Below are 18,645 nucleotides of genomic sequence, written 5' to 3'. Positions count from 1 at the left end.
ATCCCTCTCTGGCTCTCTCCCCTTCCCTCCAGCTCACTCAACACTGGGCTTGCATTTGTGTGTTAAAGCCTAAATCCTAGATTTACACAATGTGCCTTTTAGCATTATTGTGATTGCTGAGCTGCTGAACTATCACATGTTTTCTGATCCTCTGGTTGATTTCAGCATTATATGGATTCATCTAACCTACTCACCAACACAAGCTGAAAAGTGCAAAACAGATGCATATGGAAACCAACCACCACCTCTTGGATTAATCTGCATAGCTAGACCTGGCTCGGCTGGCTGATGTTTTAATATAGGCCTAGGCTATACTGGTACATGCAGGATCATAATTCATTCATCATTATGTTCTAGATTCCTATAAAATCAGGATGTAATTCTATAGAATTCTGGATAAGCCACAGTAATTGTCTCTGCCAGGAACAAGCAATTTTTTTTACAGTACTCCTACAGATTTTTTAGCTACAGATTTTGTCCAAACATCACACAAATAAGTGCACAGTATCTCTATAGTCATTAAACCAAACAGGTCTTTCAGATTTTTCATGTCCATCCTGATTGGCTAAGATTGGCTTCCAAAGTTTCCAGGAGTGCTCCGTTTTGAACAAAATGCCTCAAATCATGAATACAGCATGCAATTTCCTTGAAACTTTGCACGCAAATTCCCACTATAGGCCAAGGAGGAAATGCCACTTAAAAGAATTCAAATCAGCCTCATGGTGGGCTATAACAGGCCGAATTTGTGTTTCTACCTATAACTGGACCGATCAGTGTGAAACTTTGCACGCATGCTCTGCACGGATCTATCCAATTTTTCATAACCCATCCTGATTGGCTAAGATTGGCATCTAAAGTTTGCAGGAGTGGTTTATTTTGGACAAAATGCCTCAAATCATAAACGCAGTGTATGATTGCCGTGAAACTTTGCATGCACATTCCTACTAGGCCGAGGAACATATGCCACCCTTTTCACATTGTCCTGTTAGAGTGCCACTAGGAGGCCGATTTTTGCTAAACATATTTATTTACTGTATATTACAGATTCTGTCCAAACATCACGCAAATCGGTAGCCTATACATTATCTCTATAATCATGTGATCAAGACGGATCTGACCGATTTTTCATATTCCATCCTGATTGGCTGAATTTCAAACATTGCTGGCCCACAATAACCTACCTGACCTGGTGGAGACTTGTGCGTTGAACATGAGGTGCACAAGTTATATTAACATTATAACTGGCGGGACAGTTCTGACCCACGGGCCGCCTGTTGCCTACCACTGATAAAGGGTTTTAAGTGGATATGGTGTTCCTGTGATACATAGGCCCTTCCAGACACCTGTGACTTTTTGGCTATAATTACAATGCATCTTAATTAGCAGAAAACCATAACAACAGGGGGCATGGTACTGGGGCTGAGTTTGTTCAATGTTAGCAGAGGGGGAATTACGATGAACTAAAAATACCAACTCAGTATCCTGCCCACAGCGCAGACCTCTGGTTGGCTGTCTGGCATTTGACTGTCAGTGTCTATGTCCATGTAATCCCTCCAAGGGCACAGCGAATAAATCAGTATAGTAATAATGACGCTGACTGATCTACTGATGTAGCCTGGAGTAGAATGTGTGAGTCATGCTCTCTGTCCATCATTGACCTACCCTCCCTCTCTCTCTCTCTCTCTCTCTCTCTCTCTCTCTCTTTCCTCTCTTCCTGTCAGAATCAGAAATCAGAATCAGAATGATATTATATTTAGTGTCTGGTCACTGGTGTTATTTGCACATATGACTTTTGACATCCCCCCGCTGGTGGGAAAGCAGGTCACCTATTGGGAAATGTAGACGGTCTGATGTGTTTGATTGGGTGTAAAGTAACTAAGTACTGTACTTAAGTACAATTTTTACTTTAATTTTCAAATATAAATTATGATATTATGAAACATAAATTAACCACTTTAGCCCTATTTTATACCTATAGGCTATTTTCAAACATTTAGTAAACACATTTTCAAACATTTTAGTACTTTTACTTTTGGTACTTTAAGTACATTTTGATGCCAATACTTTTGTACTTTTACTCAAGCAAACTTTGAAATCTAGACTTTTACTTGTAACAGGGTATTTCTACATTGCAGTATTGATACTTTTACTTAAGTAAAACGTTTGAGTACTTTTTCCACCACTGACAACTTCCGATGGAGAACCCATTAAGGCACTTCACTCCCAGAGTTGGAAGCTGCCGTGTGGACACAAGAATAAGTCGTGGTTGCCCATGGCAGTTCCCTTGCTGTGAGTGTTTAACCATATAAGAATTTGAGTGAAAAAAAAGGAGCAGGCTTAGAGAAACCTTTAGCTTCTCATGTTTGCCCTTGTTGAACTTTGGACAAATCCTTCCACAATTCTCCTAGCCTATACATTACTATATAATAACATTCCAAATTGTTCAGCAAAGTCTTTGCGTCTTTGAGTCACTGGCCTCATTTGGTCTTTTACGTGATATAGTGGCACAATTAAACACAGGGTGACTGGAAGAATAGTAACACCATGGTGCAGTACAAGCTCATAGCGAGGCAGCTGATGTGTGCATGCCTCGACACTGCCTCAAGGTATGTTCACGTGTTCTAATCCACAGTAATAAAGCTCACTTCCTTTAGTCAAGTGGTGTACGATTATAGTTGTAGTAGGCTAGTCATCAACTGGTGCAAACAAGGTTTTTTCCATTACATTTTGTTTTTCTTGGCTATTATATGTAATTGTTACTTTATAGACTTTAAAGCACAAGCTCAAATAATTGCAGGATGTGTTTTAAATTCAATGGAAATGTTAAATACATGGCAATTTACTTCCTTCACTGTTGTTGTTAGTTGGGCAACTTCCCTATTAGATCCATGACTAGCCAAGCATTATATTGAACAATAGCTTGGTTTAGAAATGATTAAAGGGAAATTGAACCTTTGGTGATTTTTGTGCCAATTCTGTGAGTTTGTTGCCATCTACAGTACAGGCAAAACATGTTCCAAAGGGCCAGGCTGAGCCAAAGATCTTTAATCTATCAAGATGAGTCATCCCACGCCTCACTACTAGTATTAAATGATATACATGGTGTCCTAAAAAAAGTTCTCACATCAGCAGGAATCCCTGTTGGAGGGAGTTCTGCTAAACTGAGCACCAGTTGAACTTGTATGGGAAGGAGCGAGGCTTGTGGTACAGGGCTGAAGTTGAGCCCTGCTTTCCCTGAACTCTGAGTCTGAAGAATTCTCCACACTACCTTGAACACTAAAGCTTCTAAAGAGAATGTGTGGCATGTACACCATTCCAGCTGCTTTGTGCGGACAGCCAAGTGCATCTGCGGATGTAATCTTCCCTCCATCTACGACTTATACAATGAACGCTGTGTCAACAAAGCTCACAGAATCATAGCCACCCGACCCCAACCATGGACTGTGGTTTCAGGTGATGCCACATGAAAATGGCCCCGTAACCACAAGGCCACTGGCACTAGACTACTAAAGAGATTTTTCCACAGGACACTCATATGATGGAGGTAGTCAAAGACATGATTGGGAAATTTGTATTAATGTTTTGTGTAAAGCACTTTGATTTCTCTCTCCATCTGTCCGCCTAATCAATCCATCCATCCATCCATGTGTGTGTGTGTGTGTGTGTGTGTGTGTGTGTGTGTGTGTGTGTGTGTGTGTGTGTGTGTGTGTGTGTGTGTGTGTGTGTGTGTGTGTGTGTGTGTGTGTGTGTGTGTGTGTGTGTGTGTGTGTGTGTGTGTGTGTGTGCGCGCGTGTGTGTGCATGGATCCTTTTTTAAAGTCAAATATTTGGTTCATCATGGAGCCAGGTCAGCTCCTAATATTTGTTGTATGTGTCTCTACCATTGACTTCATTTACTGGCAGTCTCCTTAATGACATAATGGATGGATGGAGGGAGGGAGGGAGGGAGGGAGGGATGGATTAGGTGGACGGATGGAGAGAGAAAAAATGGCAGGTCCTTATTTCTGCTGTGTTTGTTTCGCTGCAGTTGAATGGAAGATTAAATCATGTCTGATTTTAATTTGTAATTTAATTTAATTTAATTTAATTTAATTTAATTTAATTTAATTTAATTTAATTTAATTTAATTTAATTTAATTTAATTTAATTTAATTTAATTTAATCTAATTTAATTTAATTTAATTTAAAGACTGCCTGAACATGTTGTGAGCAGATTATGGTTGGGGCTTGTGAAGTAAAGTTCATGGGTTACAAGGTGATCTGCCCTTTTATGTTTGGTCAAAGGTGTTAACCAGTCTTGGGGGACCTTTGGTATCTTCAGACACTGACTGAGACACACAAGGCTGTAGGCTTGTAAACGCACAGATCCAGGGGGATTAGGCCTAATGGACCGATTGTCATTTCCATGAAGAAAAGGTGAAATCGTTTGTATGATAATTTTGTTAAAAAGGAATGATCTAATGCCACCAAGGATTATAACAAATGTCTGAGAAAATGTAATAGGCCTACATTGAGATTCATGAGATAGGCTATATTCAAATATATTTCATTCAAATGCCATTGTGCACATAGGCTTAATAATCAGTGGTGCTGCTGAGAGGCAGAGAGTCACATCGCTGTAGCACATATGTACATACTGCTGTAAACCAGTGGTTCTCAACCCCCCTCCCCTCATGATTGAGGGGGGGTCCCCAGATGACAGTGAAGTGACAATTTAAGGACTTTTGAGATACTTCAAAAAAGAAAGAAAAGGAAGAAGAAAATAAAATAAAAAGACCATTATTGCATCAAAAGTAATCAACAAACTATAAAAACTGGTCAAATTGGCCAATTTGTCAAATAATGCCTTGCATGATTGTAGATCAGCTATTTTCACAATTTGTATCTGTGTGCTTGTCAGGGTGGAGGAGTCCCCAGTTGAAAATATGATTATTTTGGGGCAGTGACCATGTGTAAACAGCCTATATACACTTTGCTAGAGCTTTGCCTTTGCCTTACAATGCACGGCACATCATTATCAGACTTCAACTTATTATGCCCCAAAATGACTGGATAAACAGGTGTTATAACAATTTGTAGAAATATTAGACCTTAATTGTCGAATGTTTAAGCATGTTCTAATCATAGGCTATACTTTACTTTACTTAAAAACATGTTCCAAATATTTTATCTTTTAACATTTTGGACAAAATAGACAATTTTACATCGAGGTGCCCAGATGTCCCTATAGTGCCCACCTTATCCTGTGTTACCCTTCAAAATTGCCATTGGCATCCTCACTTTGACTTCTCCTGTGCATGTGTGTGCATGTGTGTGTGCGTGCGTGCATGCCTGCATGCGTGTGTGCGTGTGCGTGTGCGTGTGCGTGCGTGCGCGCGCGCGCGTAACGCATCACGACCAGCCCTCCCTCCCCGGCGCCAGCGCTCCCTTCCACGCGCACCCAGGCTGGCAAGATGCGCAGCCACCTCCCGCTGCGCTGTGGAAACGCCACACAGCCGCACGTTAATCGCGGCTGGTTATAGAACAGATGGAAGAAACTAAAGAAAGAACGTGTGATTAAGCGTTTCTTTGTCTCTTCGTTTTGCCGTTCTTTTTTTAAACGTCTCCCATCAATCACGAGTCCCTCGCCAAGCGGCTCGACGGACTCGCTGTCGTCCGTGGGTCCCCGTGGCACGGCACCACCGCGCGGAGAAGGAGAAGCCTGTTAGTTGTCGTCGTGGGGGTGATGTCGCTGTCCGTGGTGCTGAACGTGGCGCTCGCCGTTCCTCTGCTCCTCCTCCAGAGCTGGGCGGCATCGTCGGCTCCTCACCACTACGAGATGATGGGGACCTGTCGCATGGTCTGTGACCCGTACAGCGGTCCCAAGGGAGCGGGACCCACCGCCGTGGAGGTGATACAGCAGGACGTTAGTAACGGGGCGCTGCCGCCCACGATGGCTCACGGGACCCGCGGGGAACCGGGGCGGCCAGGTAGGCTAAGCAGTGGTGGAAACTTAAGTAAAAGTATCAATACTGCAATGTGGACATACTCTGTTACAAGTAAAAGTCCGCAATTCAAAATGTACTCGAGCAAAAGTGCAAAAGTAGCTTAATTGTATCAAAATGTACTTAAAGTAGGCCTACCAAAAGTAGAAAGTAGCCTACTCATTATGCAGAAAATATCAGATCTACAAGCCAACAATGTGTCACATTGTGAGGCATATGTAGCTTATGTAGATTGGCTATTTTCAAATGGCCGAAATGTATAGGGCTGAAGTGGTTAATCTGTTTTGTAATAGTAATCAAAATCTACAAAGCAACTATAGTAACTAAAGACTTCAAATAATTGCAGTGGAGTAAAAGTACAATATCTGCCTCTGAGATGTAGGGGAGTGAAAATTGGAAATACTTCGATAGACTAAGAAATACCTCCAAATTGTACTTATAACTTAAGTACAGTACTTTAGTGCATGTACTTAGTTACTTTACACCACTGGCTGCAGGTAAGCCGGGACAAAGAGGTCCTCCGGGGGAGGCTGGACCCGCCGGGCCGAGAGGACCGCCCGGGTACCAGAGGTACCCAAAGGACCATGCTGCCAAGGATCATGATGGAGTGATGAACGCCTCCAGCAGCAGCATCAGCACCGGCGGTGTCAGGATAGCGTTTTACGTGGGACTGAAGAATCCGCACGAAGGATACGAGGTGCTGAGGTTCGACGACGTGATCACCAACCTGGGGAGCCACTACGACGCGGCCACGGGCAAGTTCACCTGCCATGTCCCCGGGGTGTACTTCTTCACCTACCACGTGCTGATGAGGGGAGGCGACGGCACCAGCATGTGGGCCGACCTGTGCAAGAACGGACAGGTAAATCGATCATGTGGTGGAAAGTACATTTACTCAAGTACTGTACAATTCTAGGACAATCTTTCTCAACTGTCTGTAATCTACACTGTCTGTAACAATACACACAGGCAAGTGGTGTAAAGCAATTAAGTACATTTACTCAAGTAGGCTACTGTACTTATAAGTACAATTTTGAGGTATTTTTTTTACTGTCTTCAGTATTTACAATTGTCAGTACTACAATTGGCTGGACTTTTACTTGTAACAGAGTATTTCTACATTGCAGTATTGATACTTTTACTTGAGTACAGAATGCGAGAATTTTCCACCACTGCATTTTGTCCGTGCGTCGTCACCGACCGTGATCCCCTATTTTACGCACCAAACCGTGCTCCACATCGCCTTGAGTTTGACTGCTGATTTAGGCTAAACATTAAAACTGTACCTGATGAGTTTCAATATATAGAGTCAGACTGTTGTTTTACATTTTAATAGTTGAATGCAACGCCTGTGACATTCTTGTCAAACGGTGCATTTTGTCCGATAAAGCAGGTTTCACAGTCTTTGTCGTGCGTAATGAAGATTTGGAACTATATTCTGTGCAGCAGCACACCTTGTAAAAGATGGATATGTGGATGAGATTACAATTCGGAGATGCATCTAATCTCATTTAAAAATGTAAAAATAAATCAGGAATGCCACCATAATCTATAGTATAATTTCATTGAATGGAGTAAACACATTCTGTTCTGTTCCGTTCCATTATTATATTACATTATATCATAAATTCCCTTTATTTTGTTTCAGATGTATTAATTGAGAATAACAGCCTATTTATTTAGTTTCTTTCCTTTTCGCTCCGATATCTTAAAGGAGCACTTCACCCATTTCAGCTTATCTTATATAATTTGTCCTCACTAATGCTCATTATAATATGGTAACATTTGTGTCTACTCCTTCATGTGTCTGTGGGCTTTGGATAGTTCAGAAACCCGCCTACCAGTGACATCATCGGCAGGTTTGGTCATTTCAAATACAATTTTACATTTTTTTTATTAATGAGAGAACAATGGCTTCTACCTACAACATGCTAACTTTCCAGGAATTGAAAGGTTGCAGTTTCTATTAGCTTGGATTCCCCATCTATGATGTCACTGGTAGGCGGGTTTCTGAACTGTCCAGAACCCTCCTCTGAGACAGACTGAGTAGACAAAAATGGTACCATATTATAATGAGCATTAGTGAGGTTGAAAATGGGTGAAGTGATCCTTTAACCACTTCAACCCCAACTCTTCTCTATTCCAGTAGAGGGGGGGGGGGGGCAGCAAATTGTGGCAGTTCAAAAAATATATATATATACGAGCTTGAACATCTGCTATTTTTAAATATTCTTTTTAAAAATCTCAGGGTTAACCCAATTTGGGTTTGGGATTTGTCCAAGTACGGTTGTAACTAAGGTCCATTTGACTAAGAACAGATGGTCTAAGTGGTTTTAAGTGAAGCTGCCGCATTGCACTGTGCTGTCCTTCCACTGTCTGCAGGTGCGTGCCAGTGCCATAGCGCAGGACGCTGACCAGAACTACGACTATGCCAGCAACAGTGCCGTGCTGCATCTGGACACCGGAGATGAAATCTACATCAAACTGGACGGGGGGAAAGCCCACGGAGGCAACAACAACAAGTACAGCACCTTCTCCGGATTCATTTTATACCCCGACTAAAAGAATATACGCTGTTTCATTGGTTCCCAAACCTTTTTCATGTCAAGGACCCCCAAATTAATACGTATATATGGCCGTCAACGCCCATCTGATAATATTTTGTGCCAGGGACCCCCCTGCCATACAAGATTTGTGTTCAAATGTTTAAAAAATGTATTCTATTTCTTTTTACTTTTTTTTCTCTTCAAGGATTTTTGAAAATAGCAGATACAAGCTCACAACACGTCACGTTACGATGCGTTGTGAGCTTGAACATATAGTTTTGAAACTCATTTTGATGCTATATTAACCACTTAAACCCCAGCATACGTATTGTGTGGAAAGCATTGGCTGAAAATAGCAGATCGACAAGCTCACAACGCGACACGTTGCGTCGCATCGCATTGTGAGCTTGTCGATCGGCTATTTTCAGCGAAAGCTTTCCCCGCAATAACAGAAAACAGAAAATACACTAGTATGGGGCGGTATTGAGTTCACAAGTTCACAATACAGCTTCCATCTGGGATCGCTCAGAGATTGGAGTTTACACGTACCCGCGGCCAGTTGAACCAATCACGGGCGGGATCTTGTCGTGACCGGGTGTGACGCCATCGAGAAGCGCCTATTGCATTGTTATTCTGTCACGATTCATCATGGTTGAATAGTATACAAAAGAACTACTGCTGGCGCAGCTACTATACGTCATGTAGACACATTATGTAGTCAATATGATTGGTTGGAGTTAGCACGCCCAGACGGTGATAGACAGACGGCCCCATCCAATCACCTGCCAAGTAGCTTGAAAAAAGGGGCCGCCCTCTTCAGCGGTTGGGCTACCGAGATCCCAGATGGAAGTATAGGTTGTGAAACAAATGTGTGAAGCAAGCATGGACCCCACTTTGAGGACCACTGCACTGTTTCAGTATATGGACAATGACAGCAGTGCCACTGAGAGCTGTGACACGGTTTCTCTTCTTTTTGGAGGCCAATGCCATTGTTGACATGGTTTACTTGCCACTGTGTTGATTTGTTCATCGAAAATGTGTCAAGATTATTATAATTATTACTTTTTTATTGAAACGTTACCATGGTTTTAGTGAAATTAGAATAATTTGCTATTAATGCGTGAATGGTATAGCCAGACATTACTTTAAAGCAATGGTTTTCAAACTATTGTGTGTCAAGGACCCCCAAATCGATATATTTTGCCGCGAACCCCCATCTGAAAATGTTTTGTGCCAGAGACCCCCAGAAGAGAAGATTTGTGTTGAAAATTTCAAAAATAATTCAAAATAGCAGATGTGCAAGCGTGCAGCGCGGCACGAAGTGATGCACTGTGAGCTTGTAGATCTGCTATTTTTGAAAAGCCAACATATAAATGGATAAAGTGGTTAAAGTGATTGTGATGCTGTACTAGCTCATTTTGCTGGGGACCCCCCGGAACCTCCCAAGGACCCCTGGGTGTCCCCAGACCCCACTTTGAGATCCACTGCTTTAAAGGGGCTACACCATGAATTTAAAAAAAAATATATTATATATAAATATTGCCCCCTAATACGTTTTAAACAGGTTGTAAGCCTAAAAAACATCCAGATATTTTTTCTCACAATCTGACTGTCTGTCATTCCAAGCTTTTTCAGTTGCAATACCAAAACGTCCTATTGGGCAGGGGGGAGCTACTGAGCAATTCTGTCTGGCCATCGTCAATGCAAAATCTGTGCAAGTGACATCACTTGCACAGCCATTCTGAAATGGCCTGTTCAGACACGCCCATTTAGGAAATCCATGAAATGAGCATGAATAACTGAATGTTAAAAAAAAATATTTTTTGGGGTACAAGAGACACTGGGGAGCCCAAAAAATACTAAAAACCTAAAAAAAAATGAAATTCATGGTGTAGCCCCTTTAAAGAACAATAAACTGTACTGCTTTTCAGCAGCCTGTGGATGGTATTGTTTTTTAACGTGATAAAGGTGGAGATAAAGGTCCAAAACATGTCATAAATGCTCAAAAAGACTCAACATCCAGGGATGGATATTAGCACTCACCAGGAGTCCAGGACAGTGCCTCAATTTCACAAATTTATTTTGGCCAGATTTATTTTTGGCCGTTGGCCTTTAATCAGAGCAATCAGACATATTCTGATAAAGGTCCATTTGGCAGAAACAATGGCATTGATTTGAACAAAAAAGGGGTTTTCAAAGAAGTATTATTAATAATCCCAAGGCACTCCGTCTTTGATGAAAAAATATATATGATTTATTTTGAGCAAGGCAACAAATTATGACCATCTATCAGAGCCACTGACTGATCCCTGCATCACTTATTGTCTCCGCCAGGCCGAAAGGCATGGCGAGAGAGTATGTTTTACCCTCCGTCCGTCCGTCCGTGTGTGCGTGCGTGTGTCCTGTCTGTGTGTTACCAGCTAATCTCCGGCACCGTTGGCCCGGTCGCTGCGAAACTGTGCACACCCACTCCCTGGATGCCAATTCAGAACCTCTGCCCCACATTTTTCACATGGGCCTGTTATAGCGCCACCAGGAGGCCGATTTGTGCAAAACCCATTTTTTCCCATTACACCTACAGCTTTTAACCAAACGTCATGCAAATCAGTACACAGTATCTCTATAGTCATGTGATCAACCCGGATCTGTCCGATTTCCCATATTGCATCCTCATTGGCTAAGGTTGGCTTCCAAAGTTTGCAGTATTGGTCCGTTTTGAACAAACTGCCTCCAATCATGAACGCAGCTTGCCATTTCCATAAAATTGCACACGCATATTCCCACTAGGCCGAGGAAGAAATGCCACTTGAACATTTTCAAATCAGCCTCATGGTGGCGCTATAACTGGCCGATTTGCATTTTTAACTATAACTGCACCGATCTGCGTGAAACTTTGCACGCACACTCCCTAGAGGCCAAGGAAAAACATTGGACTGCATTTTTCACATCTGCTTTTTACAGCGCCACCAGGAGGCCGATTTATGTAAAATACATTTTTGGAGATTATTCCTTCAGATTATGTCCAAAAAACACGCAAATTGGTACACTGCATCTCCATAGTCATGTGATTCTGATGGATCTGTCCGATATTTCATATTCCATCCTATTTGGCTTACAGTGGCTTCCAAAGTTTGCAGGATTGGTCAGTTTTAAACAAAATGCCTCAAAACATGAATGCAGTGTGCAATTTCCGTGAAAGTTTGCATGCAGATTCCCACTAGGCCGAGGAAGAAATGCCCCCCTTTTCACATTCACATTGGCCTTTATAGCGCCACCAGCAGGTCTAATTTAGCAAAACACATTTTTGGAACAAAATGCCTCAAATCATGAATGCAGTGTCCCATTGAAAGGCCTAAGAAGAAATGCCACCCTTTTCACATTGGCCTATTATAGCGCCACCAGGAGGCCACAATAACCTACCTGACCTGGCGGAGACCTGTGCTCCGAGGAGCACTTTTTCTAGTTTTTTTTCTCTTTTTAATAGCATTGCTTTGACCAAAACAAATGGGCAAAATTTTGGCAAATCTAAACATTTAAAAGTTGGTGAGTGCTATACCATTCATCCATGGATGTTTTATAAGTATAAGTATTTTTAAGTAGATGTATTTTTTTCCCAGCTCTATATTTGGTTGATACAGTGGGGACTGTACAGAAGGTGATACAAATTGTGACTTCAAAGGTGATTTCACAATAGACTAAACGGTTCATATTCCATGTGTTTCTCTAAACACCCACAAGTATTAAACAATACCTCCATCGAGAGAGAGAGAGGGAGAGAGAGAGAGATTAATTTGTCAACTTATTTTCACTTATATTGTTGACAGACATTAAAAATATCTTTATTCAGACATTTTGTCATTTTGTCATGTTGCATTGGAATATAGTCGAGTGGTTATAGACTAGGCCAATGTTCCACATGGCTTTAAAGGTTTCAAACTATTTACAAAAGTGTATTTAAAAACATATTTTTGACACTTACATAATAGTAGTTGGGAATGTATGGGAATGGTGAGATGAAATGACTCCTACGTCATTTTAAATGATGTACAGTACACTGTCCTTTTTCATGGAACCATGAGGAATTTAATTGATTCAGTAACCCTTTCAAGACAGGAGCGCATCTCTGTCAATTTAGATTTATTTGGCTATTCAAAAATAGTAGATATACAAGCTCATAGCTGTTGCTGTAGATCTGAGCTTGTAGATCTGCTATTTTTTGGATATATCGTGAAGATTTTGTGCAAATCTTTGAATATATATTTTTTTAAAGCAAACATTTGTAACTCAAATCTTTGCATCTGGGGATTCTACAAATGTCTTCTAAATCCTAACAGTTTTAAAAAAAAAAACGTTTGCTACTATAATATCAGTGGTTCTCAAACTTTTCATGTCAAGGACCACCCAAAATTATATGTATTTGGCCGTGGACCCCCATCTAAAAATATTTTGTGCAGGGACCCCCAGAAGTTGTAACATGAGTTAAAAATGTTTGCTTAAAATCTATATTCAAACATTTGCACAAACTTTCAAGATTTTTCAAAAAAAGCAGATCTACAAGAGTGTTGTGCTATGAGCTTGTATATCTGCTGTTTTTGAATAGCCAAAGAAAACTTAAAATGACACCGATGCGTTCCCGGTCTTAAAGGGTTAAATTAATCTTATTGAAGGAGGCCTTGAAAGTGTAGTGTGCCAAAGCTCTGACTGCATTCACACAGCGGACATTTTGTTTTTACGTCACACAGACCCAGCTCTGAGGGGACGTGAGGCCAAACAGTGAATATGGTCAATGGACTCAACATTCAATCCAATAGATGTGAACAAAACTTAAGTCGTGTAGAGGTTATTTTAATTGTGTGTGTGCCGGATTTTACAGTAATGTTCTGAAACAAGCAAACGTGAAAGATATAAATGGATGTCTTGCTATATATTTTTGTCCTAATATATACAAATAAATATTGTTTGAAAAAAAAACAATGGTGATCGTAAGTCTGTAATGGATTTGACTTTTACTGAATGTATGACATAGTGGGACCACTATTTCAACGATCCTTATGACCAAGCCTCTATACTTAGTAAACAAATATGTAGTTGACAGCGAAGGGTCGGCTTTCCCCCTCTATATCAAATCTCTTTGCCGAAAATAGCCGATCTCCAAACTCGAAACTTATTGAGCTGTGACATGTTGTGGCGCCTTGTGAGCGAACATTTGTAACTCAAATCTTTGCTTATGGGGATCCCTGGAACAAAATATTTTGACATGGGGGTCCACGGCCAAATACATACTGTATCTAAAAATGTTTTCTAAACAGTATGTTGCTATAGCAGTGGTGCTCCAACCTTTCCATGTCAAGGACCCCCAAAATGTATTTGACCGCGGAACCCCATCTCAAAATGTGTTGTTCCAGGGACCCCCCCCCCCCCCCCCCCCCCCCCCCCCCCCAGAAGCACAGATCGGAGTTTAAAATGTTTGCTTTAAAACTGTTTTCTTTGTACTCCGACCAACACCCCAGGGCTCTGTTTCTATGATTCCCTTAAATGGGGGTCTATTTCATTCCATTCCCTGTAAAATCTAGTTGGCAAATCATTTATTATAATCCATGCTTACAGGGAATGAATGAAATGAGACAGAGCTGTGACGCCAAAAAGCTTAAATATTAATGCTCCATATATTTAGGCTCAATAAATATATGTATCCAATCCAAGAGTTGTCTGACTGAAATAGGATTAAAAACCGTTGCTACTGAACGTCCCAGCACTGTATAATGTGTGTGTGTGTGTGTGTGTGTGTGTGTGTGTGTGTGTGTGTGTGTGTGTGTGTGTGTGTGTGTGTGTGTGTGTGTGTGTGTGTGTGTGTGTGTGTGTGTGTGTGTGTGTGAGACCATCTACTGCTAATGCTCCCATCAAACACTGATAGAATGAGAATGTGCAGGTACAGTACAAGGTTTTATTGATTGATTGAATACTTTAATAAGTCAGAAATATGAACAGCATGTGGTACAGTGAGATATTAAAGCTAAAAGGATAACACAAACAAGTCCTGGGGACTTGTGTCCATTGTGGTCCTATGTATTCAATTCATCAAAATAGCATACAAAATTAACACAATACAAATGTACGAAGGAGATGGGAAAATTACATTGACCTCGTGATAGGTGTTTTTTCAGACCAAACGGAAGACCTTGAAATTGAGAAAAAAGTTTGAGAACCTGTGCCGTAGGTCAGTGGTTCCCAAACTCGGGGTCGGGACCCCAAGAGGGGGTCCCCAAATTATTTTGGGGGGTCCCCAGATTATTAGCTTAATGTGCAACATTGTTTTCTCACTCAACAGTAACCAAACCAACATACAGTATAAGTGTATACAGGGTATCTGCACATTTCTAAAGTTACAATTTAATGACCCTAATACCTTTTTAATACCAAATTGGGCAAATTGTCAAATTTTACGTGAGAAAGAGGCAAACATTGTGAAAATAGTCAATCTACAAGCTCACAACGCCTCATGCTGCGAGGCGTTATGAGCTTGCAGATCGGCTATTTTTATGATATTTATCTGTTGAACCGAGTCAAACTAAATGTAATGCCTACAATTCCAAGTGCTTGTCAGGGTGGGGGGTCTCCAGTTCAAATATGATTATTTTGGGGGGTCACAGGCTGAAAAGTTTGGGAACCTTTGCTGTAGGTATAGGGCCTTGTCCAAAGTAAAGTGGCAGCCTTTTAAGCCCTCATTACTGCTGTGTTGACCTGCATTCCATTTAAACACAACCCCGTCCAAGAAGAACCACATACAGCAAACAGCTGTTTACACCCAACAGCTGTCAAATTAAAAGGCAATCACGGGGAGCAAATATTTGCACGGCTGATTAAATAAGCCTAAGCTGTTGGTTTATTTTGTTGTTGTCTAAATTAAAGGTATAAGAGACCCCCGCTGCCCGCCCTCCACACACGTTCACGCCCTTCACGTTTCTGAGACGAGACGGCTTTACGGCTATAATATGTATTTGCATAACACTGATATCTAACAATATAAACATGCCCCCAAGCAATGTAATTTTGCCTATACCAAGAAAAGACAAATTAGATAAGCCTCAGAGGTATTCAACCAAGTACATTTCTGCAATTTGTACAGGACAAAGTAGTTGTACGACTACTAACTGCTTCCTGCTATCTGAATCAGTCAAGGTTAAGACATCAGGGCTTCTTCTTCTCCCTGATGAAGACCAGTTCTGGTCGAAACATGTTGGCTTTTAACATTTTGCAGACATGTTTCAAGTACTTTGATTTTTACGCCCTGTCCTCAGTTATTTTTTTGAGTGCTCTGATCTTTCCTCTTTCTCAGGTTTAGGTTCCCTTTGATCCTAGAAGCACCAATCTACATTTTTAACTCAACTTTTATCTCCATTGAGCACCTGGTTGATCTCTCTCTCTTTCTCTCTGCTCTTACAAGTTGGGTTTGAGAACAGCACTTCTACATTCCAGTGTGGGCAGAATTACATCAGGACTGTTGCAAAATGATGCGATGCCCCCCACATCGCATCATTTTACAACAGCCCCGATAATCCTGCAGAGGTGCATCATGTCCCAAGAGCCGTCACTATAGCCAGGGACGTGCAGAGATAGACTCTAGGTGGTGCTAGAGCACCTGCCCTTTGCCCTCTTGACCAGAAGTGCCCTTTTTTATTCAGTTTACAGCAGGGGTCTTCAATAGGGGGTCCTCAGAGTTACTACAGGGGGTCCACCAAATCTTTATGTGATATGATTTTTCTTTTTACCATAACTACTCGAAACCTAGCATCCCTTTTCTGAGGAGAACTTTAGCCAAAAATAGCAGGCATTGTGGGCTTGTAGATCGGCTATTTTTGGCAAAGAGGTATAGGTGTGGAGGGAAAAAAAGAGCAGACCAAGCAAACAAAAAAAAGTATAATGTACTTGAGCACCTGCCCCTCAAAATGTCTGTGCACGCCACTGACCATAGCACTACTTGAGAGTGAGAAAATCGGGTAGAACCCCGACAGAGACCAAAACTGATACAAAACTGATACTTTTCAGGATTAAAAAAAAAAAAAAAAAAAAAGCAAAAGTAGCAGATCTACAAGCTCAAAATGCGTCACGAAGTGGATCTGCTACTTTTGATGCTTTTGTGTGATGTTGTGGCATGATCAAGTAGGGCGTTCATTTACGAAAAAAACTCAAGTTAAAATGCGGAGACAAAGAGGTTTCTGTCCGACAGCAACGATATGTTGATGGGACTCATAGATGCACCCCTGGTTTTAGTGTAGTTCGGACATTGTTGCTATTACCTGTCTCCATCGGGAGAGACATAAAACTCATGGGTTGCAGCTTTAAAAGCAGCAAGAGGGATGTTGGTGTAATTGCCTGGAACATCCCCTGGAAGCAGACACATTTAGGATGAAAAGTGATGCTGCTGACACCAAAGAGACATCAACAATACTGTGTGTCACTGGCTGCTAGACAGATGGATGGCTGCACACACACGCACACGCACACGCGCGCACACGCACGCGCGCACGCACATGAGCGAGTACACACACACTTTAGTACATGCAAACATACTGCATTCACATTAATGCATACACACGTGCAAACTTCACACTACAGCAATGCACACATGCTAAACCTATACAAGCGTATGCATGTGCACATGAGCACACATACGCACCAGTCAAAAGCATGCAGGCTTTTCACCTTTAACCCATTAAGACCTGAGGTTCCTATTCTACAACATGTCTTCTAAATCCTAACACTGTGTATAACACTGTGTGTGTAATCCTAACAGTTTTCTGAAAAACCTATGTTGCTATAATATCAGTGGTTCTCAAACTTTTTCACGTCAAGGACACCCAAAATTATATGTATTTGGCCTCGGACCCCATCTCAAAATATGCATTTCCAGGGACCCCCCAGACGCAAAGATTTGAGTTACAAGTGTTCACTTAGAAATATATATATATTCAAAGATTTGCACACATTTTCACGTTTTTCCAAAAATAGCAGATCTACAAGCTCATAGCACGGCACTCTGTGCCGCTACAAGCTCAAAGCACGGCACTCGGTGCCGCGGTATGAGCTTGTATATCTGCTATTTTTGAATAGCCCAAAGAAACCTAAAATGACACAGAAGCGTCCCCGGTCTTAATGGGTTAAACCTGTGATGTGACAATAAAGTTTATTCTAATTCTAATGCAGTCAAGACCTGCCGCCTTTGCAGATCCTAGCTTTGACCAGCCCGATGCAAGTCATGTAATACCATGTAGAACATATGATGTCCAAACAAAATGTCATGACATTTTTTTCATTACAACCTTACTGACCATCTCTGCACAGGCAGCTTGTTGTGAGTAGCCTACTTAGGAATTGATATCAAGTGAACATTCGGAAAAAATATTAAGCAAACATTCCGCGAATATAGCAGATCTACAGATCTACAACGCATTGCATCGTCGTGACACATTGTGAGCTTGTAGATTGGCTATTCTGGCCTGTTGACGTATATACATCAAAGTATAACTTTAAATGATTAAGCTTATTTCCTGTTGCGGTCGGTGCGTGCCGCTCATGGGAATAATTACAACCTGGACGGGTAAAAATAACTAAAGATAAAACTCACAATAGACACATAAACAACATCCCACAATCAATAAGTAGGCTGAACAAAAATAAGATCTAAACGTACTGTGTGAGAGAGAGATGGATTTGCAACAAGCCCTGAAGTGACTATATAAAAACGATATAAAAAAGAAAGAAAGAAAGCAGTAAAATGGCAGCAGTATAACATAGCACTGCTTGGTTGTGCAGGGTGCAGCTTCAGTGCTAAATCTTGGGATGCATTGATTGCAGCAGACCCTTAAAACATCACTAAAAATAGCAGCCAAGAAAATTCATTATAAAATGCAAGAAAAAAGTAGCAGCAGGTGGTTTAGTGATGTGCAAAAGTACAGCAGTGATTCCCAACCTGTGGGGCGGGGCCCACTGGTGGGCCGTAAGGGTATTGCAAGTGGGCCCCCAAATTATTGGCAATGCACAAAGATTTGAATGCGAATATAACATTAATATCAAGCAAATCATAATGTTAAAAAAATGACATGACATTTTTTTTTA

The 18,645-nt window shown here is 41.3% G+C and overlaps 1 protein-coding gene and 1 long non-coding RNA gene across 2 annotated transcripts in view; one reads left to right on the top strand and one right to left on the bottom strand.

Moving 5' to 3' along the window:
* LOC311040379 overlaps positions 1-18,645 on the bottom strand; it is a 263,298-nt gene that overhangs the window by 28,002 nt on the left and 216,651 nt on the right. The window lies entirely within an intron of this gene.
* LOC311041011 (complement C1q-like protein 2) lies at positions 5,725-8,545 on the top strand (the record flags this gene model as incomplete). The annotated part of the gene is made up of 3 exons (XM_084051448.1): positions 5,725-5,968; positions 6,481-6,845; positions 8,366-8,545. The coding sequence occupies 3 exons, from the start codon at positions 5,725-5,727 to the stop codon at positions 8,543-8,545; spliced, it is 789 nt and encodes a 262-aa protein (XP_083907574.1).

The sequence above is a fragment of the Gymnoscopelus microlampas genome (assembly GCF_963454915.1).
Source record: "Gymnoscopelus microlampas genome assembly, chromosome: 24".
NCBI classification, from domain to species: Eukaryota; Metazoa; Chordata; class Actinopteri; order Myctophiformes; family Myctophidae; genus Gymnoscopelus; species Gymnoscopelus microlampas.
This window is presented reverse-complemented; position numbering and strand designations above follow the sequence as displayed.